Source organism: Coregonus clupeaformis, chromosome 3 (genome assembly GCF_020615455.1).
Source record: "Coregonus clupeaformis isolate EN_2021a chromosome 3, ASM2061545v1, whole genome shotgun sequence".
Classification (NCBI taxonomy): Eukaryota; Metazoa; Chordata; class Actinopteri; order Salmoniformes; family Salmonidae; genus Coregonus; species Coregonus clupeaformis.
Window position 1 is genome coordinate 1772685 of NC_059194.1, and position 17509 is coordinate 1790193.

The 17509-nt window shown below is 46.9% G+C and overlaps 1 protein-coding gene across 5 annotated transcripts in view; it reads left to right on the top strand.

Moving 5' to 3' along the window:
- LOC121538773 (proton-coupled amino acid transporter 1) overlaps positions 1–17509 on the top strand; it is a 50796-nt gene that overhangs the window by 14782 nt on the left and 18505 nt on the right. For 4 of the 5 annotated variants that reach the window (XM_041846939.1, XM_041846946.2, XM_045206718.1 and 1 more), the window contains 6 exons: positions 1120–1208; positions 2513–2602; positions 2959–3043; positions 11292–11510; positions 14932–15030; positions 15202–15368. In XM_041846939.1, coding sequence (XP_041702873.1) covers positions 1120–1208; positions 2513–2602; positions 2959–3043; positions 11292–11510; positions 14932–15030; positions 15202–15368 — 749 coding nt within the window. The remainder of the gene's footprint in view (positions 1–1119; positions 1209–2512; positions 2603–2958; positions 3044–11291; positions 11511–14931; positions 15031–15201; positions 15369–17509) is intronic. The other variant, XM_041846953.1, reaches the window with a different exon arrangement.

Sequence of the window (17509 nt, forward strand, 5' to 3'; positions counted from 1 at the left end):
ACGCAGGCCTTGTGGTAAGGGTTAGGGTTAGGAGGGGAACATCGGTACCTCTGGCTGTCCGGGCACGCAGGCCTTGTGGTAAGGGTTAGGGTTAGGAGGGGAACATCGGTACCTCTGGCTGTCCGGAACGAGGCCTTGTGGTAAGGGTTAGGGTTAGGAGGGGAACATCGGTACCTCTGGCTGTCCGGACGCAGGCCTTGTGGTAAGGGTTAGGGTTAGGAGGGGAACATCGGTACCTCTGGCTGTCCGGAACGCAGGCCTTGTGGTAAGGGTTAGGGTTAGGAGGGGAACATCGGTACCTCTGGCTGTCCGGAACGCAGGCCTTGTGGTAAGGGTTAGGGTTAGGAGGGGAACATCGGGTACCTCTGGCTGTCCGAACGCAGGCCTTGTGGTAAGGGTTAGGGTTAGGAGGGGAACATCGGTACCTCTGACTGTCCGGAACGCAGGCCTTGTGGTAAGGGTTAGGGTTAGGAGGGGAACCTCGGTACAGGGCTGCTAGGCCTACCTCTGGCTGTCCGGAACGCAGGCCTTGTGGTAAGGGTTAGGGTTAGGAGGGGAACATCGGTACCTCTGGCTGTCCGGAACGCAGGCCTTGTGGTAAGGGTTAGGGTTAGGAGGGGAACCTCGGTACAGGGCTGCTAGGCCTACCTCTGGCTGTCCGGAACGCAGGCCTTGTGGTAAGCAAACAGTTACCAATGAAGTAACTTACCAATGAAGTAACCACATAACTGATAACCAAATGTGGTCCTCTGTAGCTCAGCTGGTAGAGCACGGCGCTTGTAACGCCAAGGTAGTGGGTTCGATCCCCGGGACCACCCATACACAAAAATGTATGCACACATGACTGTAAGTCGCTTTGGATAAAAGCGTCTGCTAAATGGCATATTATATTATTATATAATACCTGTTCTAGCAGACCCGGGCTTAGAACAGTCACCCTGCCCAAACCACCATTTTATTAAATTGTTCAAAACCTTTATCATTATTTAAACGACCTTACTTTGATCTGTTCTAGATGTCCGTGGCTAATACATTTATTCTGCAAGTGCAGTGCGAGGGGAATGAAATAATCACAATGTGACTATACCCAATAAGACTGTCTTCTCTCTTCCTTTCCAGCTAGGGCCTCTGAGTCTGTTTGCCATGGGGATAATAGCAGTCCACTGTATGAACCTGCTTGTAAAATGTTCCCACCACCTCAGTGCCAAGTAAGTGGAGCCTTCTCACACCTTTTTGTCTGCAGCACCTCTCAGTTGTTCCATAAACAGATCCTATTGTTGTGGATGCTGTTGTACAACTAGTTTGAGTCACGCATCAAGAAGAGAAGTACAGTACTTTCACATTATACACTTCCCTTTTTTTTGTATTTGATGTCTGAGGAAATCTCTCACGTTGTCCTGGAAAAGGGAATGGTTAAATGTGTTCAGTTCATAGATTAGCCTAAGTCAAAGTCACCACAATGCAGCTATGCCATCAAGCCTAGTATTGGATAAAGAAGGACTGTTTAATGAAACAAACCAAGCCAGTCATCAGTCCACTGTCTTCTAGTAGCACTCTTAGGGTGTGTTCAGACTACAAGGTATGTTGTTGATCTGGTGCGGTTAGTTTCCTTTGTAGGAGAAGTGAAAACCATTTTGTATTTCGTAATACAAGCAAACCAAACCTAATGAGCACGATGTTAATGCACCCGACGTTTCATTTCTGTAGGATACTCTACATCCATTGTTCACAACCCTGTTCTCTATTAGACGATCAAACATGGGTTAGTAATGTCCCCTACCACTGTCATGACAAGAACATGTCTGTCAGATTCCTCACATCAGCTGAAGTAATACTGTCACATTTAGTGAACATGGGGTAAACACCATGTATGGTCATTTTGTTGACGGGGTGTTTTCAAGTTATATGGTCGTTGAGATCTGGCCCATATGGTCGTTGAGATCTGGCCCGTATGGTCGTTGAGATCTGGGCCCGTATGGTCGTTGAGATCTGGCCCGTATTCAGTTTAGCCTTTTAGACCGTAATGAATAAGATTACATGGACAGGGTAGATCCTAGATCCGCACTCCTACCCTGAGGCTCTGTGAATCCGGGCCCTGAGTGATGTTCCCTCTGTTCTAGGTTGAACAAGCCCTTTCTGAATGATGTTCCCTCTGTTCAAGGGTGAACAAGCCCTTTCTGAGTGATGTTCTAGGTTGAACAAGCCCTTTCTGAGTGATGTTCCCTCTGTTCTAGGTTGAACAAGCCCTTTCTGAATGATGTTCCCTCTGTTCAAGGTTGAACAAGCCCTTTCTGAGTGATGTTCCCTCTGTTCAAGGTTGAACAAGCCCTTTCTGAGTGATGTTCCCTCTGTTCAAGGGTGAACAAGCCCTTTCTGAGTGATGTTCTAGGTTGAACAAGCCCTTTCTGAGTGATGTTCCCTCTGTTCTAGGTTGAACAAGCCCTTTCTGAATGATGTTCCCTCTGTTCAAGGTTGAACAAGCCCTTTCTGAGTGATGTTCCCTCTGTTCAAGGTTGAACAAGCCCTTTCTGGACTATGGTGATGCTGTGCAGTATGGTATGGAGAATGTCTCGTGGCTGAGAAGGCACTCAATATGGGGGAGGTAAATATTTACATAAGAATGTGTGTACAGTAGAATGTGTGTACAGTAGAATGTGGGTACAGTAGAATGTGGGTACAGTAGAATGTGTGTACAGTAGAATGTGGGTACAGTAGAATGTGGGTACAGTAGAATGTGGGTACAGTAGAGGAACCTACAGGAAGGTTATGAATCATGAAATGTGTTCTTTAATAGCAAGTCAAACTCCCTCTTCTATATTATGACTTGTGTTTTGACCTTATTCATTAAGAGTTTTCAACTCCTCACGGTGTTTGGTGTAATATCTGGCATGTGTTTCCAGTCCCCTCTAATGTTTAGAACAGATGTTGATTTGTGTCCTTGTCCCTGTCTTCCTTCAGGCGGATAGTGAACGTGTTTCTGATCATCACCCAGCTGGGTTTCTGCTGCGTTTACTTCGTCTTTCTCAGTGACAACATCAAACAGGTAGGGGTCATGTCGTCATGTTGGCTAGTACTGTTTCACACCACTAGGTGGTACTGTTGGCTAGTACTGTGGTACTGTTGGCTGGTACTGTGGTACTGTTGGCTGGTACTGTTGGCTAGTACTGTGGTACTGTTGGCTAGTACTGTGGTACTGTTGGCTGGTACTGTGGTACTGTTGGCTGGTACTGTTGGCTGGTACTGTGGTACTGTTGGCTGGTACTGTTGGCTGGTACTGTGGTACTGTTGGCTGGTACTGTTGGCTGGTACTGTGGTACTGTTGGCTGGTACTGTGGTACTGTTGGCTGGTACTGTGGTACTGTTGGCTAGTACTGTGGTACTGTTGGCTGGTACTGTGGTACTGTTGGCTAGTACTGTGGTACTGTTGGCTGGTACTGTGGTACTGTTGGCTAGTACTGTGGTACTGTTGGCTGGTACTGTGGTACTGTTGGCTGGTACTGTGGTACTGTTTCACACCACTAGGTGGTACTGTGGTACTGTTGGCTGGTACTGTTGGCTGGTACTGTTGGCTGGTACTGTGGTACTGTTGGCTGGTACTGTGGTACTGTTGGCTGGTACTGTTGGCTGGTACTGTGGTACTGTTGGCTGGTACTGTGGTACTGTTGGCTGGTACTGTGGTACTGTTGGCTGGTACTGTTGGGTGGTACTGTGGTACTGTTGGCTGGTACTGTGGTACTGTTGGCTAGTACTGTGGTACTGTTGGCTGGTACTGTGGTACTGTTGGCTAGTACTGTGGTACTGTTGGCTGGTACTGTGGTACTGTTGGCTGGTACTGTGGTACTGTTGGCTAGTACTGTGGTACTGTTGGCTGGTACTGTTGGCTGGTACTGTGGTACTGTTGGCTGGTACTGTGGTACTGTTGGCTGGTACTGTGGTACTGTTGGCTAGTACTGTGGTACTGTTGGCTAGTACTGTGGTACTGTTGGCTAGTACTGTTGGCTGGTACTGTGGTACTGTTGGCTGGTACTGTGGTACTGTTGGCTGGTACTGTGGTACTGTTGGCTAGTACTGTGGTACTGTTGGCTAGTACTGTTGGCTGGTACTGTGGTACTGTTGGCTGGTACTGTGGTACTGTTGGCTGGTACTGTGGTACTGTTGGCTAGTACTGTGGTACTGTTGGCTAGTACTGTGGTACTGTTGGCTGGTACTGTGGTACTGTTGGCTGGTACTGTGGTACTGTTGGCTGGTACTGTGGTACTGTTGGCTGGTACTGTGGTACTGTTGGCTGGTACTGTGGTACTGTTGGCTAGTACTGTGGTACTGTTGGCTAGTACTGTGGTACTGTTGGCTTAGTACTGTGGTACTGTTGGCTGGTACTGTGGTACTGTTGGCTAGATACTGTGGTACTGTTGGCTGGTACTGTGGTACTGTTGGCTAGTACTGTGGTACTGTTGGCTAGTACTGTGGTACTGTTGGCTGGTACTGTGGTACTGTTGGCTGGTACTGTGGTACTGTTGGCTGGTACTGTGGTACTGTGGTACTGTTGGCTAGTACTGTGGTACTGTTGGCTGGTACTGTTGGCTTGTACTGATGGCTGGTACTGTGGTACTGTTGGCTGGTACTGTGGTACTGTTGGCTGGTACTGTTGGCTGGTACTGTGGTACTGTTGGCTGGTACTGTGGTACTGTTGGCTGGTACTGTGGTACTGTTGGCTGGTACTGTGGTACTGTTGGCTAGTACTGTGGTACTGTTGGCTGGTACTGTGGTACTGTTGGCTAGTACTGTGGTACTGTTGGCTGGTACTGTTGGCTGGTACTGTGGTACTGTTGGCTGGTACTGTGGTACTGTTGGCTGGTACTGTTGGCTGGTACTGTGGTACTGTTGGCTGGTACTGTGGTACTGTTGGCTAGTACTGTGGTACTGTTGGCTTGTACTGTGGTACTGTTGACTGGTACTGTGGTACTGTTGGCTGGTACTGTGGTACTGTTTCACACCACTAGGTGGTACTGTTGGCTGGTACTGTTGGCTGGTACTGTTGGGTGGTACTGTGGTACTGTTGGCTGGTACTGTGGTACTGTTGGCTGGCGGTACTGTTGGCTAGTACTGTGGTCTTGGTTGTACTGTTGACTGGTACTGTGGTACTGTTGGCTAGTACTGTGGTACTGTTGGCTAGTACTGTGGTACTGTTGGCTTGTACTGTTGGCTAGTACTGTGGTACTGTTGGCTGGTACTGTGGTACTGTTGGCTGGTACTGTGGTACTGTTGGCTAGTACTGTGGTACTGTTGGCTGGTACTGTGGTACTGTTGGCTGGTACTGTGGTACTGTTGGCTGGTACTGTGGTACTGTTGGCTAGTACTGTGGTACTGTTGGCTAGTACTGTGGTACTGTTGGCTAGTACTGTGGTACTGTTGGCTAGTACTGTGGTACTGTTGGCTGGTACTGTGGTACTGTTGGCTGGTACTGTGGTACTGTTGGCTGGTACTGTGGTACTGTTGGCTGGTACTGTGGTACTGTTGGCTAGTACTGTGGTACTGTTGGCTAGTACTGTGGTACTGTTGGCTAGTACTGTGGTACTGTTGGCTGGTACTGTGGTACTGTTGGCTGGTACTGTGGTACTGTTGGCTAGTACTGTGGTACTGTTGGCTGGTACTGTGGTACTGTTGGCTGGTACTGTGGTACTGTGGTACTGTTAGCTAGTACTGTGGTACTGTTGGCTGGTACTGTGGTACTGTTGGCTGGTACTGTGGTACTGTTGGCTGGTACTGTGGTACTGTTGGCTAGTACTGTGGTACTGTTGGCTGGTACTGTGGTACTGTTGGCTGGTACTGTGGTACTGTTGGCTGGTACTGTTGGCTGGTACTGTTGGCTGGTACTGTGGTACTGTTGGCTGGTACTGTGGTACTGTTGGCTGGTACTGTGGTACTGTTGGCTAGTACTGTGGTACTGTTGGCTAGTACTGTGGTACTGTTGGCTTGTACTGTTGGCTAGTACTGTGGTACTGTTGGCTTGTACTGTGGTACTGTTGACTGGTACTGTGGTACTGTTGGCTGGTACTGTGGTACTGTTTCACACCACTAGGTGGTACTGTTGGCTGGTACTGTTGGCTGGTACTGTTGGCTGGTACTGTGGTACTGTTGGCTGGTACTGTGGTACTGTTGGCTGGTACTGTGGTACTGTTGGCTGGTACTGTGGTACTGTTGGCTAGTACTGTGGTACTGTTGACTGGTACTGTGGTACTGTTGGCTAGTACTGTGGTACTGTTGGCTAGTACTGTGGTACTGTTGGCTTGTACTGTTGGCTAGTACTGTGGTACTGTTGGCTGGTACTGTGGTACTGTTGGCTGGTACTGTGGTACTGTTGGCTAGTACTGTGGTACTGTTGGCTGGTACTGTGGTACTGTTGGCTAGTACTGTGGTACTGTTGGCTGGTACTGTGGTACTGTTGGCTGGTACTGTGGTACTGTTGGCTGGTACTGTGGTACTGTTGGCTAGTACTGTGGTACTGTTGGCTGGTACTGTGGTACTGTTGGCTGGTACTGTGGTACTGTTGGCTGGTACTGTGGTACTGTTGGCTGGTACTGTGGTACTGTTGGCTGGTACTGTGGTACTGTTGGCTGGTACTGTGGTACTGTTGGCTAGTACTGTGGTACTGTTGGCTGGTACTGTGGTACTGTTGGCTGGTACTGTGGTACTGTTGGCTAGTACTGTGGTACGAGTACTGTGGTACTGTTGGCTTGTACTGTTGGCTGGTACTGTGGTACTGTTGGCTGGTACTGTGGTACTGTTGGCTGGTACTGTGGTACTGTTGGCTAGTACTGTGGTACTGTTGGCTGGTACTGTGGTACTGTTGGCTGGTACTGTGGTACTGTTGGCTGGTACTGTCTGTTGTACTGTTGGCTGGTACTGTGGTACTGTTGGCTGGTACTGTGGTACTGTTGGCTGGTACTGTGGTACTGTTGGCTGGTACTGTGGTACTGTTGGCTGGTACTGTGGTACTGTTGGCTTGTACTGTTGGCTGGTACTGTGGTACTGTTGGCTGGTACTGTGGTACTGTTGGCTGGTACTGTGGTACTGTTGGCTAGTACTGTGGTACTGTTGGCTGGTACTGTGGTACTGTTGGCTGGTACTGTGGTACTGTTGGCTGGTACTGTGGTACTGTTGGCTGGTACTGTGGTACTGTTGGCTGGTACTGTGGTACTGTTGGCTAGTACTGTGGTACTGTTGGCTGGTACTGTGGTACTGTTGGCTAGTACTGTGGTACTGTTGGCTGGTACTGTGGTACTGTTGGCTGGTACTGTGGTACTGTGGTACTGTTAGCTAGTACTGTGGTACTGTTGGCTTGTACTGTTGGCTGGTACTGTGGTACTGTTGGCTGGTACTGTGGTACTGTTGGCTGGTACTGTGGTACTGTTGGCTGGTACTGTGGTACTGTTGGCTGGTACTGTGGTACTGTTGGCTGGTACTGTTGGCTGGTACTGTTGGCTGGTACTGTGGTACTGTTGGCTGGTACTGTGGTACTGTTGGCTGGTACTGTGGTACTGTTGGCTAGTACTGTGGTACTGTTGGCTGGTACTGTGGTACTGTTGGCTAGTACTGTGGTACTGTTGGCTGGTACTGTGGTACTGTTGGGTGGTACTGTTGGCTAGTACTGTGGTACTGTTGGCTGGTACTGTGGTACTGTTGGCTGGTACTGTTGGCTGGTACTGTGGTACTGTTGCTAGTGGTACTGTTGGCTGGTACTGTTGGCTGGTACTGTTGGCTGGTACTGTGGTACTGTTGGCTGGTACTGTGGTACTGTTGGCTGGTACTGTGGTACTGTTGGCTGGTACTGTGGTACTGTTGGCTGTACTGTGGTACTGTTGACTGGTACTGTGGTACTGTTGGCTGGTACTGTGGTACTGTTGGCTGGTACTGTGGTACTGTTGGCTGGTACTGTTGGCTAGTACTGTGGTACTGTTGGCTGGTACTGTGGTACTGTTGGCTGGTACTGTTGGCTTGTACTGTTGGCTGGTACTGTGGTACTGTTGGCTGGTACTGTGGTACTGTTGGCTGGTACTGTGGTACTGTTGGCTGGTACTGTGGGTACTGTTGGCTGGTACTGTGGTACTGTTGGCTGGTACTGTGGTACTGTTGGCTAGTACTGTGGTACTGTTGGCTGGTACTGTGGTACTGTTGGCTGTACTGTGGTACTGTTGGCTGGTACTGTGGTACTGTTGGCTGGTACTGTGGTACTGTTGGCGTCTGTGGTACTGTTGGCTGGTACTGTGGTACTGTTGGCTAGTACTGTGGTACTGTTGGCTGGTACTGTGGTACTGTTGGCTGGTACTGTGGTACTGTTGGCTAGTACTGTGGTACTGTTAGCTGGTACTGTGGTACTGTTGGCTGGTACTGTTGGCTGTACTGTGGTACTGTTGGCTGGTACTGTGGTACTGTTGGCTGGTACGTGGTACTGTTGGCTGGTACTGTGGTACTGTTGGCTGGTACTGTGGTACTGTTGGCTGTGTGGTACTGTTGGCTGGTACTGTGGTACTGTTGGCTGGTACTGTGGTACTGTTGGCTAGTACTGTGGTACTGTTGGCTGGTACTGTGGTACTGTTGGCTGGTACTGTGGTACTGTTGGCTGGTACTGTGGTACTGTTGGCTAGTACTGTGGTACTGTTGGCTGGTACTGTGGTACTGTTGGCTGGTACTGTGGTACTGTTGGCTAGTACTGTGGTACTGTTGGCTAGTACTGTGGTACTGTTGGCTGAGTACTGTGGTACTGTTGGCTGGTACTGTGGTACTGTTGGCTGGTACTGTGGTACTGTTGGCTGGTACTGTGGTACTGTTGGCTGGTACTGTGGTACTGTTGGCTGAGTACTGTTGGCGTACTGTTGGCTTGTACTGTTGGCTGGTACTGTGGTACTGTTGGCTGGTACTGTGGTACTGTTGGCTAGTACTGTGGTACTGTTGGCTGGTACTGTGGTACTGTTGGCTGGTACTGTGGTACTGTTGGCTGGTACTGTCTGTTGTACTGTTGGCTAGTACTGTGGTACTGTTGGCTGGTACTGTGGTACTGTTGGCTGGTACTGTGGTACTGTTGGCTGGTACTGTGGTACTGTTGGCTGGTACTGTGGTACTGTTGGCTAGTACTGTTGGCTGGTACTGTGGTACTGTTGGCTAGTACTGTGGTACTGTTGACTGGTACTGTGGTACTGTTGGCTGGTACTGTGGTACTGTTGGCTGGTACTGTGGTACTGTTGGCTGGTACTGTGGTACTGTTGGCTGGTACTGTGGTACTGTTGGCTGGTACTGTGGTACTGTTGGCTGGTACTGTGGTACTGTTGGCTAGTACTGTGGTACTGTTGGCTGGTACTGTGGTACTGTTGGCTGGTACTGTTGGCTTGTACTGTTGGCTAGTACTGTGGTACTGTTGGCTTGTACTGTTGGCTGGTACTGTGGTACTGTTGGCTGGTACTGTTGGCTGGTACTGTGGTACTGTTGGCTGGTACTGTGGTACTGTTGGCTAGTACTGTGGTACTGTTGGCTGGTACTGTGGTACTGTTGGCTAGTACTGTGGTACTGTTGGCTAGTACTGTGGTACTGTTGGCTGGTACTGTGGTACTGTTGGCTAGTACTGTGGTACTGTTGGCTAGTACTGTGGTACTGTTGGCTGGTACTGTGGTACTGTTGGCTGGTACTGTTGGCTTGTACTGTTGGCTAGTACTGTGGTACTGTTGGCTGGTACTGTTGGCTTGTACTGTTGGCTGGTACTGTGGTACTGTTGGCTGGTACTGTTGGCTGGTACTGTGGTACTGTTGGCTGGTACTGTTGGCTTGTACTGTTGGCTAGTACTGTGGTACTGTTGGCTGGTACTGTTGGCTTGTACTGTTGGCTGGTACTGTGGTACTGTTGGCTGGTACTGTTGGCTGGTACTGTGGTACTGTTGGCTGGTACTGTGGTACTGTTGGCTGGTACTGTTGGCTTGTACTGTTGGCTGGTACTGTGGTACTGTTGGCTGGTACTGTGGTACTGTTGGCTGGTACTGTGGTACTGTTGGCTGGTACTGTTGGCTTGTACTGTTGGCTAGTACTGTGGTACTGTTGACTGGTACTGTGGTACTGTTGGCTAGTACTGTGGTACTGTTGGCTGGTACTGTGGTACTGTTGGCTGGTACTGTTGGCTAGTACTGTGGTACTGTTGGCTGGTACTGTGGTACTGTTGGCTGGTACTGTTGGCTGGTACTGTGGTACTGTTGGCTGGTACTGTTGACTGGTACTGTGGTACTGTTGGCTAGTACTGTGGTACTGTTTGCTGGTACTGTGGTACTGTTTGCTGGTACTGTGGTACTGTTGGCTAGTACTGTGGTACTGTTGGCTGGTACTGTGGTACTGTTGGGTGGTACTGTTGGCTAGTACTGTGGTACTGTTGGCTGGTACTGTGGTACTGTTGGCTAGTACTGTTGGCTGGTACTGTGGTACTGTTGGCTGGTACTGTGGTACTGTTGGCTGGTACTGTGGTACTGTTGGCTGGTACTGTTGGCTGGTACTGTGGTACTGTTGGCTGGTACTGTTGACTGGTACTGTGGTACTGTTGGCTAGTACTGTGGTACTGTTTGCTGGTACTGTGGTACTGTTGGCTAGTACTGTGGTACTGTTGGCTAGTACTGTGGTACTGTTGGCTAGTACTGTGGTACTGTTGGCTAGTACTGTGGTACTGTTGGCTGGTACTGTGGTACTGTTGGCTGGTACTGTGGTACTGTTGGCTGGTACTGTGGTACTGTTGGCTGGTACTGTTGGCTAGTACTGTGGTACTGTTGGCTGGTACTGTGGTACTGTTGGCTGGTACTGTGGTACTGTTGGCTGGTACTGTGGTACTGTTGGCTAGTACTGTGGTACTGTTGGCTGGTACTGTGGTACTGTTGGCTGGTACTGTTGGCTGGTACTGTGGTACTGTTGGCTGGTACTGTGGTACTGTTGGCTTGTACTGTTGGCTAGTACTGTGGTACTGTTGGCTGGTACTGTGGTACTGTTTCACACTGCTAGGTGGTACTGTTTGCTTCTTCCTGAGCAGTAGCAGCAGTTTGGGTGTTATCATCACTGCCTGGAGTTATCTTCTGCTCATGCTGTTACTCAGCTATACTGTTCAGTCCTCTTTTGTCCTATAACCACAGTTGTTTGAACTGTGCTGGAAAGGGTAATGTGAAGAACATGCCAGATCCAGCACAGTACAGTACAATTTAGGTTGCCACGATAGTGAGAAAAGAATACCTTTTAACTTGTGTTCATTGTTCTGTGGCATTCTTCCTTCAGGTGGTGGAGTCTTCTAACGGGACAACCATGAGCTGTCACAACAACCAGACGGCAGTCACCGTCCCCAGCTTCGACTCCCGTCTCTACATGTTGTGTTTCCTGCCAGCCGTTATACTCCTGGTGTTCACCCCCAACCTGAAGTACCTGGCCCCCCTCTCTCTGGTAGCCAACCTGGCCATGTGTACTAGCCTGGTCCTCATCTACTTCTACTGCTTCACGGTAGCGTACTGCAGCACCATCTACTGCTTCACGGTAGGTACTGCAGGACTATCTACTGCTTCACGGTAGGTACTGCAGCACTATCTACTGCTTCATGGTACGTACTGCAGGACTATCTACTGCTTCATGGTAGGTACTGCAGGACTATCTACTGCTTCATGGTAGGTACTGCAGCACTATCTACTGCTTCACAGTAGGTACTGCAGGACTATCTACTGCTTCATGGTAGGTACTGCAGCACTATCTACTGCTTCATGGTAGGTACTGCAGGACTATCTACTGCTTCACAGTAGGTACTGCAGGACTATCTACTGCTTCACGGTAGGTACTGCAGGTCTATCTACTGCTTCATGGTAGGTACTGCAGCACTATCTACTGCTTCATGGTAGGTACTGCAGCACTATCTACTGCTTCATGGTAGGTACTGCAGCACTATCTACTGCTTCATGGTAGGTACTGCAGCACTATCTACTGCTTCATGGTAGGTACTGCAGCACTATCTACTGCTTCATGGTAGGTACTGCAGGACTATCTACTGCTTCATGGTAGGTACTGCAGCACTATCTACTGCTTCATGGTAGGTACTGCAGGACCATCTACTGCTTCATGGTAGGTACTGCAGGACTATCTACTGCTTCACAGTAGGTACTGCAGGACTATCTACTGCTTCACGGTAGGTACTGCAGGTCTATCTACTGCTTCATGGTAGGTACTGCAGCACTATCTACTGCTTCATGGTAGGTACTGCAGGTCTATCTACTGCTTCATGGTAGGTACTGCAGGACTATCTACTGCTTCATGGTAGGTACTGCAGGACTATCTACTGCTTCATGGTAGGTACTGCAGGACTATCTACTGCTTCACGGTAGGTACTGCAGGACTATCTACTGCTTCACGGTAGGTACTGCAGGACTGTATCTTCTGGGGGACTAACATGAACTTGTCCAATATACGCTACTTTTCATTGCAAAACTTTTTCTGTTGCAAAACATTTTGGTACAGTGTGCACTAATGAATGCACCCCAGCCCATGGCCCGGGGTCATCCCTTTTTATCAGCTGAATCACAATCAATACATAATACAGTTGAAGTCAGAAGTTTAGGTACACCTTGGCCAAATACATTTAAACTCAGTTTTTAAAAATTCCTGAAATTTAATCCTAGTATAAATTCCCTGTTTTAGGTCAGTTAGGATCACCACTTTATTATAAGAATGTGAAATGTCAGAATAATAGTAGAGGGAATGATTTATTTCAGCTTTTATTTCTTCCATCACATTCCCATTGGGTCAGAAGTTTACCTGCACTCAATTAGTATTTGGTAGCATTGCCTTTAAATTGTTTAACTTTGGTCAAACATTTCAGGTAACCTTCCACAAGCTTCCCACAATAAGTTGGGTGAATTTTGGCCCATTCCTCCTGACAGCTGGTGTAACTGAGTCAGGTTTGTAGGCCTCCTTGCTCGCACACGCTTTTTCAGTTCTGCCCACAAATGTTCTATAGGATTGAGGTCAGGGCTTTGTGATGGCCACTCCAATACCTTGACTTTGTTGTCCTTAAGCCATTTTGCCACAACTTTGGAACAATGCTTGGGGTCATTGTCCATTTGGAAGACCCATTTGCGACCAAGCTTTAACTTCCTGACTGATGTCTTGAGATGTTGCTTCAATATATCCAGATAATTGTCCTTCCTCATGATGCCATCTATTTTGTGAAGTGCACAGTCCCTCCTGCAGCAAAGCACCCCCACAGCATGACGCTGCCACCCCCGTGCTTCATGGTTGGGATGGTGTTCTTCGGCTTGCAAGCAACCCCCTTTTTCCTCCAAACATAACGATGGTCATTATGGCCAAAGAGTTCTATTATTGTTTCATCAGACCAGAGGACATTTCTCCAAAAAGTACGATCTTTGTCCCCATGTGCAGTTGCAAACCGTAGTCTGGCTTTTTTTATGGCGGTTTGGAGCAGTGGCTTCTTCCTTGCTGAGCGGCCTTTCAGGTTATGTCGATATAGGACTTGTTTTTACTGTGGATATAGATACTTTTGTACCGGTTTCCTCCAGCATCTTCACAAGTTCCTTTGCTGTTGTTCTGGGATTGATTTGCACTTTTCGCACCAAACTACGTTCATCTCCAGGAGACAGAAAGGGTCTCCTTCCTGAGCGGTATGACGTCTGCGTTGTCCCATGGTGTTTATACTTGCGTACTATTGTTTGTACAGATGAACGTGGTGCCTTCAGGCGTTTGGAAATTGCTCCCAAGGATGAACCAGACTTGTGGAGGTCTACCATTTTTTCTTTCTGAGGTCTTGGCTGATTTCTTTTGATTTTCCCATGATGTCAAGCAAAGAGGCACTGAGTTTGAAGGGAGGCCTTGAAATACATCCACAGGTACACCTCCAATTGACTCAAATGATGTCAATTAGCCTATCAGAAGCTTCTAAAGCCATAACATCATTTTCTGGAATTTTCCAAGCTGTTTAAAGGCACAGTCAACTTAATGTATGTCAACTTCTGACCCACTGGAATTGTGATACAGTGAATTATAAGTGAAATAATCTGTCTGTAAACAATTGTTGGAAAAATGTATTGTGTCATGCACAAACTAGATGTCCTGACCGACTTGCCAAAACTATAGTTTGTTAACAAAAAATGTGTAGAGTGGTTGAAAAAACTAGTTTTAATGACTCCAACCTAAGTGTATGTAAACTTCCGACTTCAACTGTACATACATAGATGCAGAGCTCCAAAATAAAACATCCATTCATTAAAATAGTGTCGGCAGATTCAAGACCTAGACTGGAGCAAATCGAGTCCGAGTCAAGACCGGGAGGGGGGACGAGGGGTTCGAGAACGAGTGAAGACCAAGACCAGAAAAATGCGAGTCCAATTCAAGACCATGATTGTGTCAAATTGCCACCATAATAAGAATTCAAAATGTGTAGTATTTCCGTGTTCATATTTCAGAAGAACATATTGAGTAAAATTAGCATTTGTAAAGCTAATCTTATGCTATTTTACACATTTTGCCTTGAGGCTGAAAGAATGTTAGTTTAAAAGCTAATTTTCTATAATAATAAATAAATAAAAACATACATGGCTTATGACGTGTTCATATACTATCTGGGCGGCCCGACCTCCAGGGGGACCCCAACCCCCCCCCCCCAGAAACTACAAAAGTTGGGGGGCCCCCCGCCTTGGGGGAACTGCAGGGGTGTGTCCACCACATCAACAAAACACCAAATAATGGTGTCACATCCCTCCAATAGAGATCTAGACACTTGTAGAATCTAAGGCCAAGGCGAATTGAAGCTGTTCTGGTGGCTCGTGGTTGACGAGCGCCCTATTATGTTAACTGCTATGTATTTGTATTCAATTGCATTACTGTACTTGAGTTTCAACCATTTTTTCTGTTTGATTTCCAGAACATCCCAAATCATATCAACCTGCCGAAGGTGGGTCATGCCAAAGACTACCCTCTCTTCTTTGGAACGGCCATCTTTGCATTCGAGGGGATAGGCGTGGTAATGTATTACTGTTCATCTACACTTTCAACAATACGCTACAAAACATTAACATGTAATTGCATGTTCATAATGACATAATTGCATGTTATTACAATGTTACTACAGTTAGTACTGTGTCGTTTCATAGGTGTAAAGTGTTACCTGATGATGATCCTCTCCGTGTCTCAGGTCCTGCCCCTGGAGAATAAGATGCAGATGCCTCAGAGTTTCAGTAGGGTTCTATATCTGGGAATGGGCATCGTCACCTTCCTCTACATCAGCTTGGGGACCGTAGGTTACATCACCTTTGGAGAGGCCATAGGGGGAAGTGTCACCCTCAACCTACCCAACTGCTGGTGAGTTCTTCTTACAATATACTGAAGAGATGGTGCTGTATAGAATCACATAGGAACTGAAGAGATGGTGCACATAGCAACATATAGGGAAAGGCACCAATTCAATGGCGCACTGAAGATTGTTTCAGAACCGTGGACAGCTAAATTTTTCAGCATAGGGCTGAGTGACACTCATTTGTGGCTTTCGTTCAAAATAAGTTCTACTATAATGCAGGGTTGAAGACACATTCTTTCTGATAGCCTTTAGCATACCCAGTCTCTCTCGCTACAGCTCATTTCGTTTTGAATTATTATGTGGATTATAATAAATTGACATGTTTAGGGGTTGATACCTTTTTTTTTGTTAGAGAAAATCATGTCTGTGATTAATGAGTTTGAAATGTAAAACTTTAGAGGACTTAAGCCTTCAATATATTGCAAGTTAGCCCTTTTTGGCCATTAGGCTACACTTTACAATAGGACTCAACTCTGACTGACCGCAGCATCTATCTGTTGTCTAAACTGTGGCACAAATTGGGGGATTTTTCACACCTTGTGTGAATGTTTCTGTCTGAGAGTCTCTCTCCTATCGCACTAGAGTCCTGCATCAGGCAAAAAAATCAGCTGGCGGGTGGTCCTTGAGTTGAGAGAGAACTTTGGTAAATACAATGGCGCAATTGCACTTGGATGACGATTTTCTGAAAATAGGATACTTGTGCCTTACAGTCCATTACATAAACAAAGAGTGGGTGCTCGTGGAGAGGGTGCTATCCACCACGGAGTGGGACAGTTCCCAGCTCAAAAAATGCAGATAACATAAGGCCAGCTACTGTGAAAGAATACATGTGGATCTATCGCTTCAATGAGGCCACACTCGCCTTGGAGGCAAGCAAACAACCTGCTCTTCATCTGGTAATGGTGTGGTTCCAAAGGATGAAGCGTCACCTACAGATGGATTTGTGGTGTCAAGAGAGAAGCCAGCTGGAACCTGCGACCAGGTGGATGACATCCCTTTTCCTGCACAGCAATTTGAAGAAATCGGAGTGATGAATGGACTGTTTTTGAAGTTACTGTTTTTAGTAGCTTTATTTGTTGGCTAATATTAGAAGGCTTTGTGAAAATACACATGTATCGTTCTTAATTCATTGCATGGTTTCTGTTTAGCCAAATGTTGAATACACATGCAGGGAAAGGGGAATAAAAGCCTGCTGTCATGACAACAATTAGGCTAAATCAATTTGTTATTCTGTTGGGTAACGGATCGGCTCTCGGAACTCATAAGAGGCGCCTTCTCTCTTCAATATAATCATTTATTCAGAAGGTTAAACCCATAGGTCTTAGGCCCATAGTAAATTTTAATTAGATTACCATTTACATTTTTCATTAGGTTATAATATTCCATGCCTTCTGGGAATGTTATAAAGTCCAAAAGTTATGGGTGTAGTTTGAAAGTTGGCTGTCAGAAGTTTTACAATGGACATTTTTTAATCTGTCAGCATATTTCAAGACATGGTATATGAGGGTGAAGTGAGATACCCGATGGGTTGGATAATACTTTTCTTGTCAATCATCTTAAAAAAACATATACTTAAACTTGAAATCAACCAATCCTCCATCATTAACACAATGAAAAGGTAAAATGCTATATTATCTAAATGTTGAAAGTGCATGGGCGACAGAGAGAAACAACGGTGCAGTTTGAGTCCATGTGGCAGAAAGTGATGCGGACGCTGTAGATGGGGGTGTGAGCAGGTGTGATGTACAGTTGAAGTCGGAAGTTTACATACACTTAGGTTGGAGTCATTAAAACTCGTTTTTTCAACCACTCCACACATTTCTTGTTAACAAACTATAGTTTTGGCTACTTTGTGCATGACACAAGTAATTTTTACAACAATTGTTTACAAATTATTTCACTTATAATTCACTGTATCAAAATTCCAGTGGGTCAGAAGTTTACATACACTAAGTTGACTGTGCCTTTTTAAACAGCTTGGAAAATTCCAGAAAATGGCATGCTTTAGAAGCTTCTGATAGGCTAATTGACATAATTTGAGTCAATTGGAGGTGTACCTGTGGATGTATTTCAAGGCCTACCTTCAAACTCAGTGCCTCTTTGCTTGACACCATGGGAAAATCAAAAGAAATCAGCCAAGACCTCA